At 38.4% G+C, this 19,499-nt stretch overlaps 1 protein-coding gene across 2 annotated transcripts in view; it reads left to right on the top strand.

Moving 5' to 3' along the window:
- The window catches only part of FMN1 (formin 1), a 454,272-nt gene that overhangs the window by 254,585 nt on the left and 180,188 nt on the right, over window positions 1–19,499 (top strand). For both annotated transcript variants that reach the window (XM_043471390.1, XM_043471391.1), the window contains one exon: window positions 11,889–11,976. In XM_043471390.1, coding sequence (XP_043327325.1) covers window positions 11,889–11,976 — 88 coding nt within the window. The remainder of the gene's footprint in view (window positions 1–11,888; window positions 11,977–19,499) is intronic.

A 19,499-nucleotide genomic window follows, 5' to 3' on the forward strand; every position in this document is an offset into this window, starting at 1 on the left:
TATATGTATGTATATGTGTGTGTTATATACATAATGTATATCTGTTATTTTTAATGTTTTACCCCTGCAGTGTACCAACATAGGAGTCTGCATTTTGTGAGTGCTGCTGAATTGGACTGTGTCTCAGGGTTGGTGTGTGAAGGCAGGCCTAGAAATAGAAGGCTGGTCTCCTGATTTTTCTCTCAACAACTAGTCATTGGTGATGATGCCTGTCACTTTCCGTGGCTAGCCAAGGGACTATGACAGCCTGGAAGGCTAAAGCTAAAAGCTAGAGGGAAGGACCATTGTATTTATGGCTCAGGTTCTTAGTTTTCTTTGCATTTCTACTTAGATTGTTGAACTGCTGGGAACTTTTGACTTGGGCCAGACAACCTTAAAGTTTTAACAGGATAATAGCAGCCAGGATGCTTAAAGATGAATGCTTAATGATGGGTTAAATTTTTGAGTTAATAAATGATTTGACGTGTTATGGATTTTTTTGTATTACCACAGAATCCTGTGGTAATTTTTTAAATGTATTAAATAGTAAAGTGTATAAGACTGAATAAAAGACTATTGAATATCTGACAGCCTCAGGCAGTTTAGGATTCTAAAAGTTTTCCAGATAACCATTATTATCGCCAGTTCATACTATTCAGTAAGGCAGATACAGAAGGTGTAGGTGATTGTGGTTTCTTTCAAGCCCAAGATGTATTAGAGAAGCTGGTGAATGGGGAAGCATATACAAGATTAGTTGATCTTCCTGTCATATTTTCTTTCTCATCAAAGAGGAATTGTGAAGTTGACTTTAACCTGTGTAGAAGTTAGCTTATCAAGACAATATATAATATAATAAAAGAAAAATGAGGTATTTTCAATTAGTGAAAGATTCTACATACAGTGGATCTGGTTATTTGAAACTTGACCATGATTATAAAAAATATTTCAGAAGCAATGTAGTAATCATTGGTTGATAACTAATTGACCATCTTTTAAAAAAAATCTTTGTTCTCTTTCTTTCCTTTGTTCTTTGCATCAGTTTTCTCAATCTTGTCTTTTATTCCATGTTTTCTTCTTACCTACTCTGCTGTGAAGGTAAGAGGTGAAAATCTGAGTAAGGAGTTAATGAGATTTGACCACGAATCAGAGATTGATCAGAAAGGAGAGTTGGGTAGCAGAACAAAGTGTCCTTCTGTTTCTTTGCCCCTTGCTTTAATGCCCTAGCCAGAGAGGTGACCGCACTGACTTTATAGGGCTCTTGAGCATGAAGCATTGTTACTTTTCTGGAAGTCCACAGGGGGCCACTAAAGGAATAAAAGTTTACAATATCGTGGTGCTCACTGCCCCCAATTCACAACACTCCATTTGGGTTGGCTCGTGGGCAGAGGCACATAAAACCTTAGTAGGGGTGCAGTAAAAGGTAAGTCCCTTCCCTCTTCTTCCCTTAGACAATGCCTCTTACCACCACCCTCTCTGTGTAAGTCTTTCTTCCTGCTATTCAGCCATGTTGTTATTTAAATTTCTTTGCATTGAACCAGTCCAATAGCTAGTGATTGGAAAACAGCAAAAAGGACACAGAGACAATTCCCAAGAACATATGACCAGTAACAAACTGTTTAACCTTGCTATTAAATCATTAAAAATGCAAAATAGTGGAAAAAAAATTCTACCTATCCTATGGGCCAGCATTTTTAAAACCAGTTATATCCAGTGTAGACAAAGGAACAGGCATACAGTCACTCTCAAATACTTGGCAGCAGTGTAAATTGATAGTTCTTGTTAGAAACAATGTGACAATATTTATCAAAATGTAAAATGGACATGGTTGAACAACTTCTGTAAGTCTGTCCTATAGAAATACGACCTCAAGTAACCTCAGGAATGATTTGAATATATACTGAAGTCTTGGACCAGACTTTTTAGCTGGCTGAACTCTCAGTGAGTCTGTTTATTAAATCTAATGTGTTGTTTTCCTCCGTGTTTTTTTTTTTTTAGTCTTTTTGCATATTGGACTTAAAGATATTTTAAAATATTTATCTATTCTACTCTCTGTGGGTTTTTTTAATCTCCTTTTTAGTTGTGATTTTTTTTTCTTGTAATTTGTTTGGTAGTGTCCTCTACTTCCTAAACTGAGAGCATTACAAACTACAGGCACCCTTGATTTATTGTGCTTTGCAGATACTGCATTATTTACAAATTTCAGGGTTGTAGCAACCCTGCGTTTAGCAAGTCTATCAGTGCCATTTTTTCCCATGGCATTGCTCATTTCATGTCTCTGTCAAATTTTGGTAATTCTCACAATGTTTCAAACTTTTGCATTATTATTTGTTATGGTGATCTGAGATCAATGATCTGTGACATAACTCTTATCATTGTTTTGGGGCACCATGAACTATACCCATTGAAGATGGAGAGCTGAATCAATGTTATATGTGCTCTGATTGCTCCACCAACCAGCCACTCCGACCATCTCTCCTCACCTCCTTAGGCCTCTCTATTCCTTAAGACACAGTATTAAAAGTGGGCCTACTAAGAACCCCACTATGTCCTCTAAGTGTTCAAGTGAAAGGAGGAGTCATACATCTCTCATTTTAAATCAGGAGCTGGAAATGATTAAGTTTAGTGACGAAGGCATGCTGAAAGCTGAGATATGCCCAAAGCTAAGACCTTTTGCGCCAGTTAGTCAAGTTACGAACGCAAAGGAAAAATTCTTGAAGGAAATTAAAAGTGCTACTCCAGTGAACACACAGATGATAAGAAAGTGAAACGTGAAAGTTTTAGTGGTCTAGATAGATCAGATCAGCTGCAGCATTCCCTTAAGCCAAAGCCTGATCCAGAGCAAGGACCTAACTCGCATCAGTTCTGTGAAGGCTGAGAGAGGAGAGGAAGCTGCAGAAGAAAAGTTTGAAGCTAGCAGGGGTTGGTTCCTGAGGTTTAAGGAGAGAAGCCATCTCCATGACATAAAAGTACAAGGTGAAGCAGCAAGTTATCCAGAAGACCTAGCTAAAATAATTTATAAAGGTGGCTATTCTAAAGGACAGATTTCTATTGTAGCTGAAACAGCCTCCTGTTGGAAGAAGATGCCATCTAGGACTTTCATAGCTCAAGAAGGAGCAGTCAAAGCCTGACTTCAAAGCTTCAAAGGACAGCCTGACTCTTTTGTTAGGGGCTAATGCATCTGGTGACTTGAAGTTGAAGCCAGTGCTCATTCACCATTCCAAAAATCCTAGGGCCCTTAAGAATTGTGCTAATTCTATTCTTCCTGTGCTCTATAAATGGAATAACAAAGCCTGAATCACAGCACATCTGTTTACAACATGGTTAACTGAATATTTTAAGACCATTGTTTGGACTTACTATTCAGGAAGAAGATTCCTTTCAAAATATTACTGCTCATGAACAATGTACCTGGTCACCTAAGAGCTCTGATGGAGATGTACAGTGAGATTTACTTTGTTTTCATGCCTGCTAACACAATATCCATTTTGCAACCCTTACATCATGGAGTAATTTCTCATTTCAAGTTTTATTCTTGAAGGAATATATTTTATGAGGCTATAGCTGCCGTAGATAGTGATTCCTCTGATGGGTCATGTCATAGTCAATTGAAAACCTTCTGCAAAGAATCTATCATTCTAGATGCCATTAAGAACACTGGTGACTCATGATAAAAGTCTAAGATATCAACATGAGCAAGAGTTTCTAAGAAGTTGATTTCAACTCTCATGGATAACTTTGAGGGATTCAATTTGGACTTCAGTGGAGGAAATCACTAAAGATGTGATAAAAATTGCAGGAGAACTAGAATTAGAGATGGAGCCTAAAGATCTGATTGAATTGATGCAACCTTATGATAAAACTTAACAGATGAGGAGTTGCTTCTTCCAAATGAGCAAAGAAAACTGTTTCTTGATATGGAATTACTGCTGGTGAAAACGCTGTGAGAACTGTTGAAATGGCAAGAGAGGATTTAGAATATGACAGAAACTTAGTTGATAAAGTAGCAGCATAGTTTTAGAGGATTAACTCAGTTTTGACAAAAGTTCTACTCTGGGTAAAATGCTATCAAATAACATTGTGTGCTACAGAGAAATTGTTTGTGAAAGGAAGAGTCAATTGACATGGCAGACTTTATTGTTGTCTTGTTTTAAGAAGTTGCCGCAGCCACCCAACCTTCAGCAACCACCACCATGATCCGTCAGAAGCCATCAGTGTTGAGGCAAGACCCGCCACCAACAAAAATATTATCACTTGCTGAAGGGCTCAGATGATAGCATTTTTAGTAATAAGTTATTTTTATTAAGGTATGTATATATTGCTTTTCTAGGGCTTCCCTGATAGCTCAGTTGATAAAGAATCTGCCTGCAATGCAAGAGACCCCGGTTCAATTCCTGGGTCAGGAAGATTCTCTGGAGAAGGGATAGGCTACCCACTCCAGTATTCTCGGGCTTCCCTTGTGACTCAGCTGGTAAAGAATCTGCCTGCAATGCAGGAGACCTGGGTTCCATCCCTGGGATGGGAAGATCCCCTGGAGAAGGGAAAGGCTACCCACTCCAGTATTCTGGCCTGGAGAATTCCGTGGACTGTATAGTCCATGGCGTTGCTAAGAGTTGGATACGACTGAGCAACTTTCACTGCATGCTACTTTTCTAGACATAATACACTTGTACATTTAGTAGACTACAGGGTGAATGTAATTTTTATATGCACTGAGAAGCAAAAAATTTGCATGACTCACTTTATTGCAGCTCAGTTTACTGCAGTGGTATGGAACTAAACCTGTAGTATTTCTGAGGTGTGTCTGTACAGTGTTTAAAACTGGATGGTACTGATGTAAAGACAGACACAGACCAATAGAACAGAATAGAGAGCTCAGAAATGAACCCACCCATACATGGTCAAATGATCTTCAGCAAGAGTGCCAAGATTGAGAAATGGGGAAGGGATAATCTCTTCAACAAATGATGCAGGGAAAACTGGATATCCAAGTGCAAAAGAATGAAATTGCACCAGGATCTTTCAGCATAAACAAAAACAAGTTCAAAATGGATTTAAGACTTAAATGCAGGTGTGAAACTATAAAATTCCTACAAGAAAATGTGAAGAAAGCTTCATAACATTGGTCTTGGAAGTTATTTCCTGTATATGACACCAAAGAACAGACAACAAAAGAAAAATAGACACATGGGGATGATGTTAAATTAAGAAGCTTCGATGCAGCAAAAGAAACAAGAGTGAAAAGGCATTATGTGGAATGGTATATAATATTTGCAAAACATATATCTGATAAGGGGTATAATATCCCAGAATAGGTGAGGCATTCCTACAACTCAGTTGAATAAAAACCTGATTTAAAAATGGGCAAAATCTTGTGTACACGTTTTTCCAAAGAAAGCATCCAAATGGCCAGCAGGTCTTTGAAAGGATATTCAACATCACTAACACCAGGGAAATGCAAATCAAAACCACAATGATGTATCACCTGACATCTAGTAGGATGGCTATTGTCAAAAACAAAAACATAGTAAGTATTGGTAAAGATGTCCAAAAATTAGAAAAATAGAAGTACCACATTATCCAGCAGTCCCATTTCTGGGTATTTATCCAAAAGAATTAAAAACAAGATCTCAAAGTGATATTGCACTCCTCTTTTCATTGCAGCATTATTCAAAATAGCCAAGAAATAGAAATAAGTTACATGTTCACTGACCTATGTATTTATATATATGCATGCACATACACATATGCAACAGGAAACATATATATATATATATATATACATCTCCACATATGTGTGTGTTGTTGTTGTTTCATCACTCAGTTATGTTCGGCTTCTCTGCAACCCATAGACTGTAGCCTGCCAGGCTCCTCTGTCCATGGGGTTTCCCAGGCAAGAGTACTGGAGAGGGCTGCCACCTCCTTCTCCCATATATGCACACATATATACACACACAAACACAGTAGAATATTATTCAGCCTTAAGAATAGAATTCTATCACACCCTACAACATATATGAACCTTGAGGACGTTATGCTAAGTGAAATCAGTCAGTCACATAAGGACTAATACGGCGTGATTCTACTTACACGAGGTATCTAAAGTAGTCAAACTGGTAGAAGCAGAAAGCTGCGTAGGGGCTGGGGGAGAAGGAAATGGAGGAAGGCTGTTCAAGGGGCTTAGAGTCTCCGTCCTGTAGGATGAAAAGCTTCTAGCCATCTGCTGTCTAGCAGTGTGCATATACTTAACAGCGCTTACTGTCCGTTTAAAATTGTGTCGATATGGAAGATTTCATGATTTTATTTCTCTCTCTCTTTTTTTTAAACTATAATAAAAGAAAACCTTTTATTTTCAATTATGGTCTTTCAAACAATAATTTCAGAGATCAATTATGGTCTTTCAAGGTCTTTCAAACCTTTCAATTATGAAAATGAAAGAAATGAAGAGGGCTTAGGGCATATATCCATTCTATGTCCACCGTGTTCCTACCGTTTCAGCTGGTTTTGAGAAACATGGTGTTATTCCACAATCAAAGAGAGACTACACGGAAACGTATCTAGGTCCTTTTTTAAAGGTCTAGTTAGAGATAGACAAAGAATTTGACACAAATAAGGAAGAAAATACAAATGCTCTTACTTGTGCACTGCCGACCCCCTTTTTAGGAAGCAGCAAGGCATTTCAGGAAATTTAATTTTTTCAGTCCAGCTAGCTGAAAGTGAGGGACACTTTTCTTCCAAACACCTGCTGTGCCAGGCTAATAGAACTGCTGGGGTAGTAACATTGTTTCCACAGGTCAGCCTGGTTGAACAATGAAGTGGGAATGGATTTGCTTGCTTTTGTTTATTTAAAAAATATATATTTTATATTGGAATATAGTTAATTTACAATGTTGTGTCGATTTCAGGTATACAGCAAAGTGATTCCATTATACATATACCCATTCGTTTTCAAACTCTTCCCCATGTAGGTTATTATAGAATATTAAGTAGAGTTCCCTGTGCTACATAGTAGGTCCTTGTTGGTTATCTATTTTATATATAGTAGCATGCATATGTTAAACCCAACTCCTAATTTATCCTTCCCTACATCTTTCTCCTTTGGAAACCATAGATTTGTTTCTGACACCTGTGAGTCTGATTCTGTTTTGTAAATAAATTTATTTATATCTTTTTTTTTTTTTTAGATTCCACATGTAAGTGATGTATGGTACTCTTCTTTCTCTGTCCTACTTTACTTAGTATGGTAATCTCTAGGTCCATCCATGTTGCTGAAAGTGGCATTGTTTCACTTTTTATGGCTGAGTAATATTCCATTGTATATATACACTGTATCTTCTTAAACTGATTGTCTGTTTATGGTCACTTGGATTGTTTCTGTATCCTGGCAATTGTAAATAGTGATGCAGTGAACATTGGGGTGCATGTATCTTTTCAAGTTAGACTTTTTGTCTTTTCCTGATGTAAGTCCAGAGATGGGATTACAGGATCATATAGTAACTATTTTGTTTTGTTTTGTTTTTTTAAAGAACTTTCACACTGTTCTCCGTCGTGGCAGTACCAATTTACATTCCCATCAGCAGTATAGGAGGGCTCCCTTTTCTCCACGCCCTCTCCAGCATTTATTGCTTGTAGACTTTGTGATAGTAGTTGCTTGTTTTTTATCCTATGACAGAATCTCAATTTCAGTTTCAATCCTTTCCTTTCTGTTCTCTTGTGGTTGCTCTCTTGTCTTCTTTTAATTAACTATTAGAAAACCTTGAATTTGAATCTTGTTTTTCCTGTAGGAAGACCATGTTATCCAGGGTTTTCAGAACCCTAGCTGGATAGCATGGTGAATATTTGTCTGAAGACATTTTTTACAACCAAATTGTCCTCTTGTCTTACATCTGATTCCTGTGCCTGTCTCCTTGACATTGATATGTATGCCATGACCAAAGTTGTATCTCAGTCACTATCTTGGACTTTTAAGGGTAAATCCAGTCTGTTCTCAAGGCTTTTCTTCCTTTGAATTTGCTTTGCAGATAGTTTTATTTGCCTTTTAGTTCTTCTCAGCAATATTAAATCATTAAGCTTTACAAAATTTATGAGATCGAGGACATGATCTGTCTTGGTCAACCCTGCATCCTCTGAATCCAAAGCAGTGCCAGGCACATAACAGGTACACGGCAGATGTTTGTTAATAAATGAATACATGCGTGAAGATGTACACAAAACTTTGGGTTTTCTTAATTTTGTGTTGGACTTTAATGATGGTTTCACTTTAAATTTGTGTCCTCTAAGAAAAAGCCAGAAATTTCATTTTTAAAGAATATGTTTGATTATATATAATCTCTTCTTCCTTTGCTTTTATATAAAAAATAAATGAAAATACCAAGTATCTTCTTTATTTCTTTTAAAAACTGAACTTCTGTATCCTCCAGAATCTTTCCCTAAGGCTAACATTGAAATGATTAAACACATTAAGCTGATCATCAGTTTTTACTTTTATCTTGATGAAAGCTTGTGCTTGCAGTACTTTTGGCCTAACAGTATATGTAAGAGTAGCCATATGCAGGGGAAGCTGAGGGGCGGGCAGTAATTGACTCACCATTGATTGATAGATAGGTAGACAGTAGTCTTGGTTGGAACAAACTAATGTTATCCCTTATTTTTCAACCAGCAAGCAACTGGTTAGTACCAGTATAAATGTAGATGTTTATTACTATTTAATCTTATCTTCACTATGTTTTTGGTAAGCTTATATGCGCATAGGTGGGAGAGGAAGCATAGCTTTTTAGTTTATATTTCACCCAACAAAATGCATTAAAGACATATGATTTGATGATGTTTTATGTGATTTCATATTGATTTTTGTAGCCCTGCCACAAGAAAGAAAAAGAAACTTTTTTCCCTTAGTGGTCACTGGGTGATATGTTCTTTGGAGCTGATTTGATTCACTAGATTTAGAGAGAAATGTAACTATAATGAGCTCTCCATGGAACATTCATAGAGGGTTGAAATAATTGTCACTGAGGTATTTAGAGTTTCTAAAAAGATTATAAAAGTTTTTATATACATATATAATATTACTATTATAAAAGAGTACTTCTAAACAACTTCAAACTAAAGTTGTATGTACCAAAGTATTATTAACATAGCACAACCACAGAGCAACCTAACCCTCTTGAATAGAGAAATTTTATTTAAATAATACCTATGTCAAAACTATTTTATGTGCTTTGTGTATATTATGTCATTTAATTTCTAGAATAAATACACAAACTCAGTACAGTCAAGCCTGCTGCTAAGTCGCTTCAGTCGTGTCCGACTCTGTGCGACCCCGTAGATGGCAGCCCACCAGGCTACCCCGTCCCTGGGATTCTCCAGGCAAGAACACTGGAGTGGGTTGCCATTTCCTTCTCCAGTGCATGAAAGTGAAGAGAGAAAGGGAAGTCGCTCAGTCATGTCCAACCCCATGGACTGAAGCTTGCCAGGCTCCTCCATCCATGGGATTTTCCAGGCAAAAGAGTACTGGAGTGGGCCTACTCATGATGAAAAAGTTGAATTCCTAGAATTTAAGTCACTTTTCCAAGGTCATATGACTGGTCAGCAGTGGAGTCCAGATCACAGTGATCTTTCCCCTCAGCCACTCAGTGGATGGTCCACAGCCAAGGAGGTTAGAGGCAATGAAGTGACTTACAAAGTCCAACATGGAAATAGGCCAGTGATAAGTGGAAAAGTTGGATAAAAACTTGCATATGTGGTGCAGTTACAACTTAGTTAAAGTGTGTTTGAATAAAAAAATCAGATTAAATTAAATATTATAGAGGTTTGCATGCTTGTATTAGATTGGTGGAATTTGGGGTGGTATTTTTCCTTTATTTTCTAGATATCTTTCAAATTAAAGTTTTTTTTAAATTTATTTATTTTAATTGGAGGCTAATTACAATATTTTAGTGGTTTGTGCCATACATTGACATGAATTAGCCATGGGTGTGCATGTGTTCCCCATCCTGAATCCCCCGCCCACCTCCCTCCCCATCCCATCCCTCAGGGTCATCCCAGTGCACCAGCTCTGAGCACCCTGTCTCATGCATCAAACGTGGACTGGCGATCTGTTTCACATATGATAATATACATGTTTCAATGCTATTCTTTCAAATCATCCCACCCTCGCCTTCTCCCACAGAGCCCAAAAGTCTGTTCTTTACGTGTGTCTCTTTTGCTGTCTCACATATAGGGTCATCATTACCATCTTTCTAAATTCCATATATATGCATTAATATACTGTATTGTGTTTTTCTTTCTGACTTACTTCACTCTGTATAATAGGCTCCAGTTTCATCCACCTCATTAGAACTGATTCAACATGCATTCCTTTTATTAGCTGAGTAATATTCCATTGTGTATATGTACCACAGCTTTCTTATCCATTCATCTGCTGATGGACATCTAGGTTGCTTCCAAGTCCTGACTATTATAAACAGTGCTGCAATGAATGTTGGGGTACATGTGTCTCTTTCAATTCTGGTTTCCTTGGTGTGTATGCCCAGCAGTGGGATTTCTGGGTCATATGGCAGTTCTATTTCCAGTTGTTGTTGTTTTTTTTTTTTTCATTTATTTTTATTAGTTGGAGGCTAATTACTTTATAATAGCCAGGACATGGAAGCAAGCTAGATGACCATCAGCAGACGAATGGATAAGGAAGCTGTGGTACATATACACCATGGAATATTACTCAGCCATTATTTCCAGCTTTTTAAGGAATCTCCACACTGTTCTCCATAGTGGCTGTACTAGTTTGCATTTCCACCAACAGTGTAAGAGGGCTCCCTTTTCTCCACACCCTCTCCAGCATTTATTGTTTGTAGACTTTTTGATAGCAGCCATTCTGACCTGTGTGAGATGGTACCTCATTGTGGTTTTGATTTGCATTTCTCTGATAATGAGTGATGTTGAGCATCTTTTCATGTGTTTGTTAGCCATCTTTATGTCTTCTTTGGAGAAATGTCTGTTTAGTTCTTTGGCCCATTTTTTTATTGGGTCGTTTGTTTTTCTGGAATTGAGCTGCAGGAGCTGCTTGTATAGTTTTGAGATAAATGCTTTGTCTGTTGCTTCATTTGCTATTATCTTCTCTCATTCTGAAGGCTGTCTTTTCACCTTGCTTATAGTTTCCTTCGTTGTGCAAAAGCTTTTGAGTTTAATTAGGTCCCATTTGTTTATTTTTGCTTTTATTTCTATTACTCTGGGAGGTGGGTCATAGAAGATCCCGCTGTGATTCATGTCAGAGAGTGTTTTGCCTATGTTTTCCTCTAGGAGTTTTATGGTTTCTGGTCTTACATTTAGATCTCTAATCCATTTTGAGTTTATTTTTGTGTGTGGTGTTAGAAAGTGTTCTAGCTTCATTCTTTTACAAGTGATTGACCAGTTTTCCCAGCACCACTTGTTAAAAGAGATTGTCTTTTCTCCGTTGTATATTCTTGCCTCCTTTGTCAAAGATAAGGTATACATAGGTGCATGGGTTTATCTCTGGGCTTTTTATTTTGTTCCATTGATCTATATTTCTGTCTTTGTGCCAGTACCATACTGTCTTGATGACTGTGGCTTTGTAGTATAGTTTGAAGTCAGGCAGGTTGATTCCTCCAGTTCCAATCTTCTTTCTCAAGATTACTTTGGCTATTCGAGGTTTTTTGTATTTCCATACAAATTGTGAAATTATTTGTTCTAGTTCTCTGAAAAATGCCATTGGTAGCTTGATGGGGATTGCATTGAATCTATAGATTGCTTTGTCAAATTAAAGTTTGAAAATGCAGTAACTGTAGCATCAGTTCAGTTAGCCAATCAGGGTATCTAAAGCTATGAATATTTTCGTTATGCTTCTAAATGATTGCCTGGTCATTTACACTTATACTGATTTTTTTTTTTAATTCTAGATCATCAAGTTATTGGATGGAAAACGATCTCAAACTGTGGGAATCTTGATCTCTAGTTTGCATTTAGAAATGAAGGATATCCAGCAGGGTAAGTCTTATTCATACTTTTTTACCCCGACTTTAAAACTTTTCAGCTTTTATTGTGAGAAATGTCAAACATATACAAAAATAGAATGGCCACAGTGAATACTATGTATCCAGTACCCAGAGGCAAAATCATTAACTCATTAACTAGATTGTTTCATCTAAAACACTCCATCTACTAGATTATTATGAAGCAAATCTCAGATATTTTACAATTCCTCCTTTAAAACTGGTAATAGACCACAAAAAGATAAGGATACTTTAAGCATAACTCCAGTGCCATTATCATACATTTAAAATCATTTGCAATAATTTCCTAATGTCATCAAATATGAGGATTCATACACATTTCATGCATTGCCTTGGATGTGTCCATCTCTTAGGTTTCTTTTGATCTAGAGGTTTCTATCCTCTATTTTTTTTTCTTTGCAGTTACTGTTTTTGTAAAGAACCCAGATCACTCGTCCTGTGAAATTTCCCACATTTTAGGTTTTGCTGATTGCATTGCCATGTTTTTATTTATGATGTTCTTCTGTCTCCTGTGGTTCCTGCAAACTTTTTCTTATCCATATGGCAATCTGATGTACACTACAACATGACAAGCCTAAAGAGAGTTAATCTCAGGGGAGAAAAATAATTCATAGATGCTACTGTATATTCTATCAAGAAGTACATAATATTCTGTAATATGACATAATATTCTCTTAAGTATGTAATATTCTCTTTATGATGTTTGTGGGCACTATGATCTTTGCCTAGGTTCATTATTTCATTCGAAGTTTGCCAAATAATGATCTCCTAGTCCCCTCATTTCTTCTTCATTAGCGGGAATGCCTCTATAGAGAAACAGTCTCCATTTTCATACATTTAGTTATGTCATTGTTTCTTAGTCCCCTGCTTGTTTTTGTTTTTTTTTTTGAGTGGCACTATTTCACCTTGGTTATCTTTGGCTCAGTTTGAAAGACATTTAAAGCAAGGACATTTTACTTTTATATATATTTTTAGGCCCTGGGAAAGTAAACCCAAAATCTGACATTTTTTAAATCTGTGTCTTACGTGAAGATATTCTGCTCCTTTCTCAGTCATCAGTTAAAAGTAGATCGTCATTTGACATATCACTGATAATATTTTCTAAGTGGTAATACAATGGTGGTTTCAGGAAATTTAGGTTCAGTGTAACAGTGGATACACTCTTAAGTCACACTTCTCTTCAGGTTTTAGTTGATGATGTCTTCAAGTTATCTCTAGGACACAGCAGAAGGACCCCACCCCTCCCCCCCAGAGGTCCTAAACTGAAAGGCACTTAAGAAACTTGCATACATTATTTTTCCTCTGAAATAAGCTTTGTTAAAGGCTTAAAATGTTGCTTTATTGCAAACATTTACAGTTCCGCATAAAACTAAACGTATACTGAATCAGATGACAGTTGCAGAATATTCAAATAAACTTGTCTTTACTATTTTAGCTTAGTAGTAGAACTGAATACATAACTGTGAAATGTTAAACCTCAAACAGCATTGCAGTAGTTGATTTGAGATTGGAGCAGAGGGTGGCTGGAAAGGTCCACTGTCACAGTTAGAAAAGGATACGTCAGTGGCTTTAGGTCTTAGATCCTCTAGGATGGAATTTCTGAAATTCACACAGAAAACTGTGATACTAAGGCAAATGAAAAAAATAAAACAAAAAATATTGGCAGGTAAGTTTATAATCTTTTGTCAAGGAGACTCCCTTTTTTGATGCAATCATTGAAATTAGAAAGGAATTTTTCAGACATAGTGTCAGAGTCTTATCCTAAACCACAGTGCTCTTTATAAGCCTGGTGAAAATCAAGTATGCTTGGTTTCATTACCATAACAAGTAGCACTGTGGATATTAGTCTTTACAGTGTCAATGGCACTTTATTCATTTCTCTTTAGGCTTGTCGTGTTGTAGTGAACATCAGATTGCCATATGGATAAGGCTCATTCCAACAATGTGCTATTCCAGTTATCAACTCAGGACTGTAAACCTTCTTCCCTTGGCACTCTAACATTGAATGTTGAATGAATGTTGAATGTTGACTGTTCATGGTGAGTTGGATAAGAGATTAGTTCACCCAGGATTTTTTCAACATTCTACTCTGGATAGGAATGTGCTCTCATGAAGTAGATGTGAACTTAAATTTTAGCACTGGAAATGTTGATTGTAGCATCACAGACTTTAGGATTCATGGGCACCATTTTAGTTCTTTCTCTTGCTTCAAGCATCTCTGTTATCCACCAGAGTTGGATCCTAAGTTCTAAAAAACAATTATCTCCACTTCATGTTTTCAATTAGTAATACATTCCAGATGAATATAACAGTATAACTCTAGCTTAATTCCTTTTTAGAATCATTTGACTGACACTGGCATCTGAAGGTCACTCAGGAGCCTGAGCGGTGTCAGTGACGTTTTATTCAGAATCCATGTCTGGTCATGAATGGAATGCACTTGGCCTTGTGTTCTCATCCTGATGAAAGGCCTCCTTGTGCTGACCTTGACCTAAAACATTTGTTTTAATGTGAGAGAAGTAGCTGGCATGAGATCGGATTGGAACAGACCAGCTGGCAGGCAGGGTCACACAGCATGTTAACCATGGTGAAGTGACCACAGCGAAGAGACTGTTCTTCAGTCTTTTGGTCATATATTCAGCTCTGTCAGTGTGCAGAGGTAGATACACTAATGTGCTCTTCATGCAGACTCATAAGAAGCTGATGAATAAACCGGAAAGCTAGTATATTCGCTCAGAGGAGGATAGAGAATTTTCCTTCAGCATGACAAGAATGTTTGTAATATCTATTCACTGTTACACCCACCTCACTTATGTCTACTTGGCGTTAGGTATTTGCTTACACCGTTTCTCTTCTTGCTGAGATTACAGCTTGGTCATCTTAATAATAGTTCTGGGTGTTTCAGCCCACCATTACCTCCCACAGAGGTAATGGATAATCCAGTTTTTACTTGTTCAGCTCTTAAAAAGCAACCTTATTTTCTTCATTTGTAAAGTGGGCCCTTCTCTGTTGTCCATTTGACACTGCCTATAGTGTATGTTGAAGAAGTGGAATTTGGGGGCTCAGTACCTCAAGGTCTTAACTGATAACAAGTAACAGAGCCAGTGTGTGGTCCTTTACTTCATGTAGCATTACTTTGCTCGGAATTTCTCTGATAATTAAGCATTGTTTACGACGAACTGGGCTAATGTATCCTATATAGAAGTCATTCAATAAAGGATCTTTTAAACTTTAATTTGGTTTTAAGGAATAGAATAAACCTTAGACTAGATGAAATCAGAATGTCATAAATTTCATTCTAGTGCATTTGGACCAAACTTCTTCCTGCCTGCCAACCTCCTCCCTTCCTCTTTCCCTCTCCCCCTCAATAAGCAGGTACTGAATGCCAGCTCTGTTTCAGACACCATGACTACCACAACACATAACATCCTGAATTTCACATTCTCAAGAGTTCACAGGATGGTGGGAGAGATGTACAGAGTATCCTAAGATCACAGAATAAAGATACCTGTGAAATAACAGAGATCAATGTATTGGCTCCTCCTGTAAAACTTAAGATGAGTCTTAGAGGATGAAATGGTGGTCATCACACAGAGAAGGAGCTTTTCCAGTTGATGAAAGAAGGCATGTGAAAAGGAGGCACATCTAGAGTCTATAAGTTGCATGTGAATGTGGGTGGTTTCAGAACAAAGTACTCAAAGGGTAAATAGTATCCAGACCAGGAAGGATCCTGACTGTCATCAGATGAAATTTGAACATTATCCTATCAGTAACAGGGAGGCAGAAGTTAAAAGCGGCAGTGCTGTGGTCTCCTTTTGAGTGCAGAAATACTTCTCCGATCACAGAAGACTGGCCCCCACGCCCTTTCATGCTCTGGCAGCAGCCGTATCTTCTCCTGTACTTGACTGTGCTCGCTTCTCTCTCACTGCTGTCCAGCGGCAGTGGTCCTCTGATTCCTTAACAGGCCTTCCTCCGTGTCTTTGAAGCACAGTATGTTCCCTCTGTTTGAAATGCTTTTCCAGTCCCATTCAACAGCACACTCTTTTTCTTTGCTCCTAAGTCACTTCAGTTGTGTCTGATTCTTTGCAACCCTATGGACCATAGCCCACCAGGCTCCTTTGTCCATGGGATTCTCCAGGCAAGAATACTGGAGTGGGATGCCATTTCATAGGGTTCAGCTAAACATCTCAAAGAGGTCCTCCCAGATTCTCCTCCCTAATTTAAGTCACTCTAAGTTAATTATCTTATTTTCTACCCAGCACTTAATATTTTCTTTGTTCATATACTTCTCACTTACATCCGCCATCAGAAGATAAACTGCAAGAGCGATAATACTCACTGATGTGTCCCTCACACCTTGTTGTGTCTGGCGATGAGATGAGGATCATCAAGGGTCTGTTGAATGAATAAACAGAAATAGTCATGTAGGTGACTAGATCTAGGCTTGCCAGGTGGTGCTGGTGGTAAAGAACCTGCCTGCCAATGCAGGAGACGTAAGAGGTGCAGGTTCCATCTCTGGTTCGGGAAGATATCCTGGAGGAGGAAATGGCAACCCACTCCAGTACTCTTGCCTGGAGAATCCCATGGACAGAGGAGCCTGGTGGGCTACAGTCCATGGGGTCACAAAGAGTCAGACATGACTGAAGCAACTTAGCACGTATGCATGGCCAGATCTGATAGAAAGGGATTGTAATTGTTGACATATAATAAATGACAAAGGTCAGAACTAAGGCTGTGTCTGTGGAAATGTAGATGAGACCATGTTTGATGAGATCATGTAGATGAGGGATGTTTGAAGAGCAGATTGTTATGGTTAGCCCCATGAGATTCATATGATGATGGAGAAGTTTGGAGTTGCTGGTTTCAACAAGAATGGGAACAATGGTGCCAAAAGCATAAAATGAAAATAGAGGGGGAAAAGAGCGGGTAGAAGCTGATAGATCGATTCTGTTTTGCATGATTTGAGTTGGAGATGGCTGGTGACATTTCAGCTGGATTGTTCAAGAACGTCTGAAAATTCCAGCCTGATACTAAGTAAATAGGGCTAGGTTAGAGACCGAACATCCCATTGGGTGGCAAAGATAGCCACCCATACACGTTTCTCTACACCCCAGGTGGTGTGCAGTATCTTGTAGGGCAAACTCAAATCTCTGTTCTGACTGAAGTTTAAAGCACTGCGTGACTAAAGGCAAGACCTTGGCTGTGGAGGAAGAGTGGCTTGAGGACACTGGCCATAATACCACACCACTTGTGTTTGGTCCAGGAGATATCCTGAACGAGTGATTTACTCCTTGCCGGTTTTCCATCTACTTAACTAGGGGGACTTATATTTAAAAGCGTTTGGCATCCTTGGCTACAGCGACTGCCTAAGTGATTGCAAATTAGTGTTTTCATTCCATGTTAGTGATTTCCTCTTATTCTTTTCCCAGGGGAGATGGAAAATTGCTGTTGACTATTCTTGACATAAACCTCCATATGCATTGCAACAGACTAGGTGCCAGAAATCTCCTGGCATCCGTTTGGAATTTCCCGTACACTCTCAGAATTCATATTTATAATATTTAATCTAACATCAAAATAAAGCATTTGTCACTTTAGTTCTGACTAGTCCAGAATCTCAGTTTAGAGTTCAGCTGTATCAAAGACCCATCTTTCTGTTGAGGACTCTCGAATCAAAATGTAAGTTAGTTGTATACCCAGAGTCTAAAAGTCAGATCTGAGAATGCTGACTGGACTTTGCTTCTTTTTGCCTAATAATTTATAGAAATCTCTGTCAAGGTTTATGCCAGTTGTCTAAAACATAATGAATTTCCAGGCATCTGAAATTCACTGTGAATTGCCTAGGGCTCTCCTGTTGTTCAGTCACTCAATCGTGTCCAACTCTTTGCAGCCCCATGGACAGCAGCATGTCAGCCTTGCCTGTCCTTCACCACCGATTTGCTCAAACTCATGTCCATTGAGTTGGTGATGCCATCCAACCATCTTCATCCTCTGTCGTCCCCTTCTCCTGCTGCCTTCAGTCTTTCCCATCATCAGGGTCTTTTCCAGTGAGTTGGCTCTTCTCATCAGGTAGCCAAATTATTGGAGCTTCAGCATCAGTCCTTCCAATGAATACTCAGGGTTGATTTCCTTTAGGATTGACTGGTTTGATCTCCTTGCTTTCCAAGGGGCTCTCAAGAGTCTTCTCCAGCACCACAGTTAGAAACCATCAATTCTTCAGTGCTCAGCCTTCTTTATGGTCCAACTCTCACATCCGTGCATGACTACTGGAAAAACCATAGGTTTAACTGTATAGACCTTTGTCAGCAAAGGGATGTCTCTGTTTTTCAGTACACTGTCTAGGTTTTTCATAGCTTCTCTTCCAAGGAGCAGGCGTCTTTAGTTTCATGGCTACAGTCACTGTCTGCAGGACCTTCCTGAGGAACATTCTAATTCTGGTCTGGAAGACCTATACTCAAAGGGCAAAATTTTTATTGTGCACCACTGCCAGTAAAAATTTTAGAGCATCCTTCTCAACATATGTTTTTAAGAACTTGTACATCATGTAAATGTGTAACAGAACTAATATTCACATTATAAAATGAATGCAAAGATATAAATTAAATTGAGATTAATATTTTTAAATGTGTTACTGATTTTGATGGCTTTAAATTCTCAACAGCTAGTATCTCACGGCTCAATATACATATAAAATGAAGCTTATTATTAAAAATAGTGGATTTAAACCCACATTTCAAACAGTCTCTTGATAAATTCTACTATAATGTATGGAGGTCAGCATCTTGGCAGATCTAATTCAACTGTCCCCGTTTCTAATTCATTCCACAATTGATGAGGAACTTGTACTAGCAGTCAAGCCTGTGCTCTGCCATTTTTCTTATTATTGATGGATTATCTTCAGTCTGGGGTTTCTCTTCAGGAATCTTTTGAAGCCAACTGGTTTATTTTGTCAAGTTTAGTTAAAACTAGATGTTAGAATCAGAAAATGTTATATAATTCCCCCCCATCCCCCCTGCCCCCCTCCGCCACTGCTACCAAATCACGGTACATTGGAAGTAAAGGAACAAGTGAGGAAGCCACGTGTGAAAGAGCTTACCCACCGATGGGGACAGGTAGTCATGACCTACTGATGTACCAAAGGAAGGCGTCAGGGCCAATCAACTTATTAAGCATGGGCAGAGCTCAGTTTGGGGATGAATATAGGCAGTAGCTCTAATGCTACTCTATGTCCTTGCCCGGCTCTCGTTTCTTCCTGCTGAGTCTAAAACACCTGAGCGGCAGGGTCCCACCCACCTCTCTCTGAACCCCTGTGCATTCCTCCCCTCTCAGAGCTGGGTCCAGAAAGCCAAGGGTGGCATTTCTTTTGTACTTTACCTTCAGGCAACTGGCTGAGACCATCCAATCTGCCTGGAATGTAATTTTGGCTTAAAAGAACCAGAACTAATGGAAGAACCGAAGCAGCTTAAACCAGACTATTTCTCATTCCACTGCCCCTAC

This window comes from Cervus canadensis, chromosome 6 (genome assembly GCF_019320065.1).
Source record: "Cervus canadensis isolate Bull #8, Minnesota chromosome 6, ASM1932006v1, whole genome shotgun sequence".
Taxonomy (NCBI): Eukaryota; Metazoa; Chordata; class Mammalia; order Artiodactyla; family Cervidae; genus Cervus; species Cervus canadensis.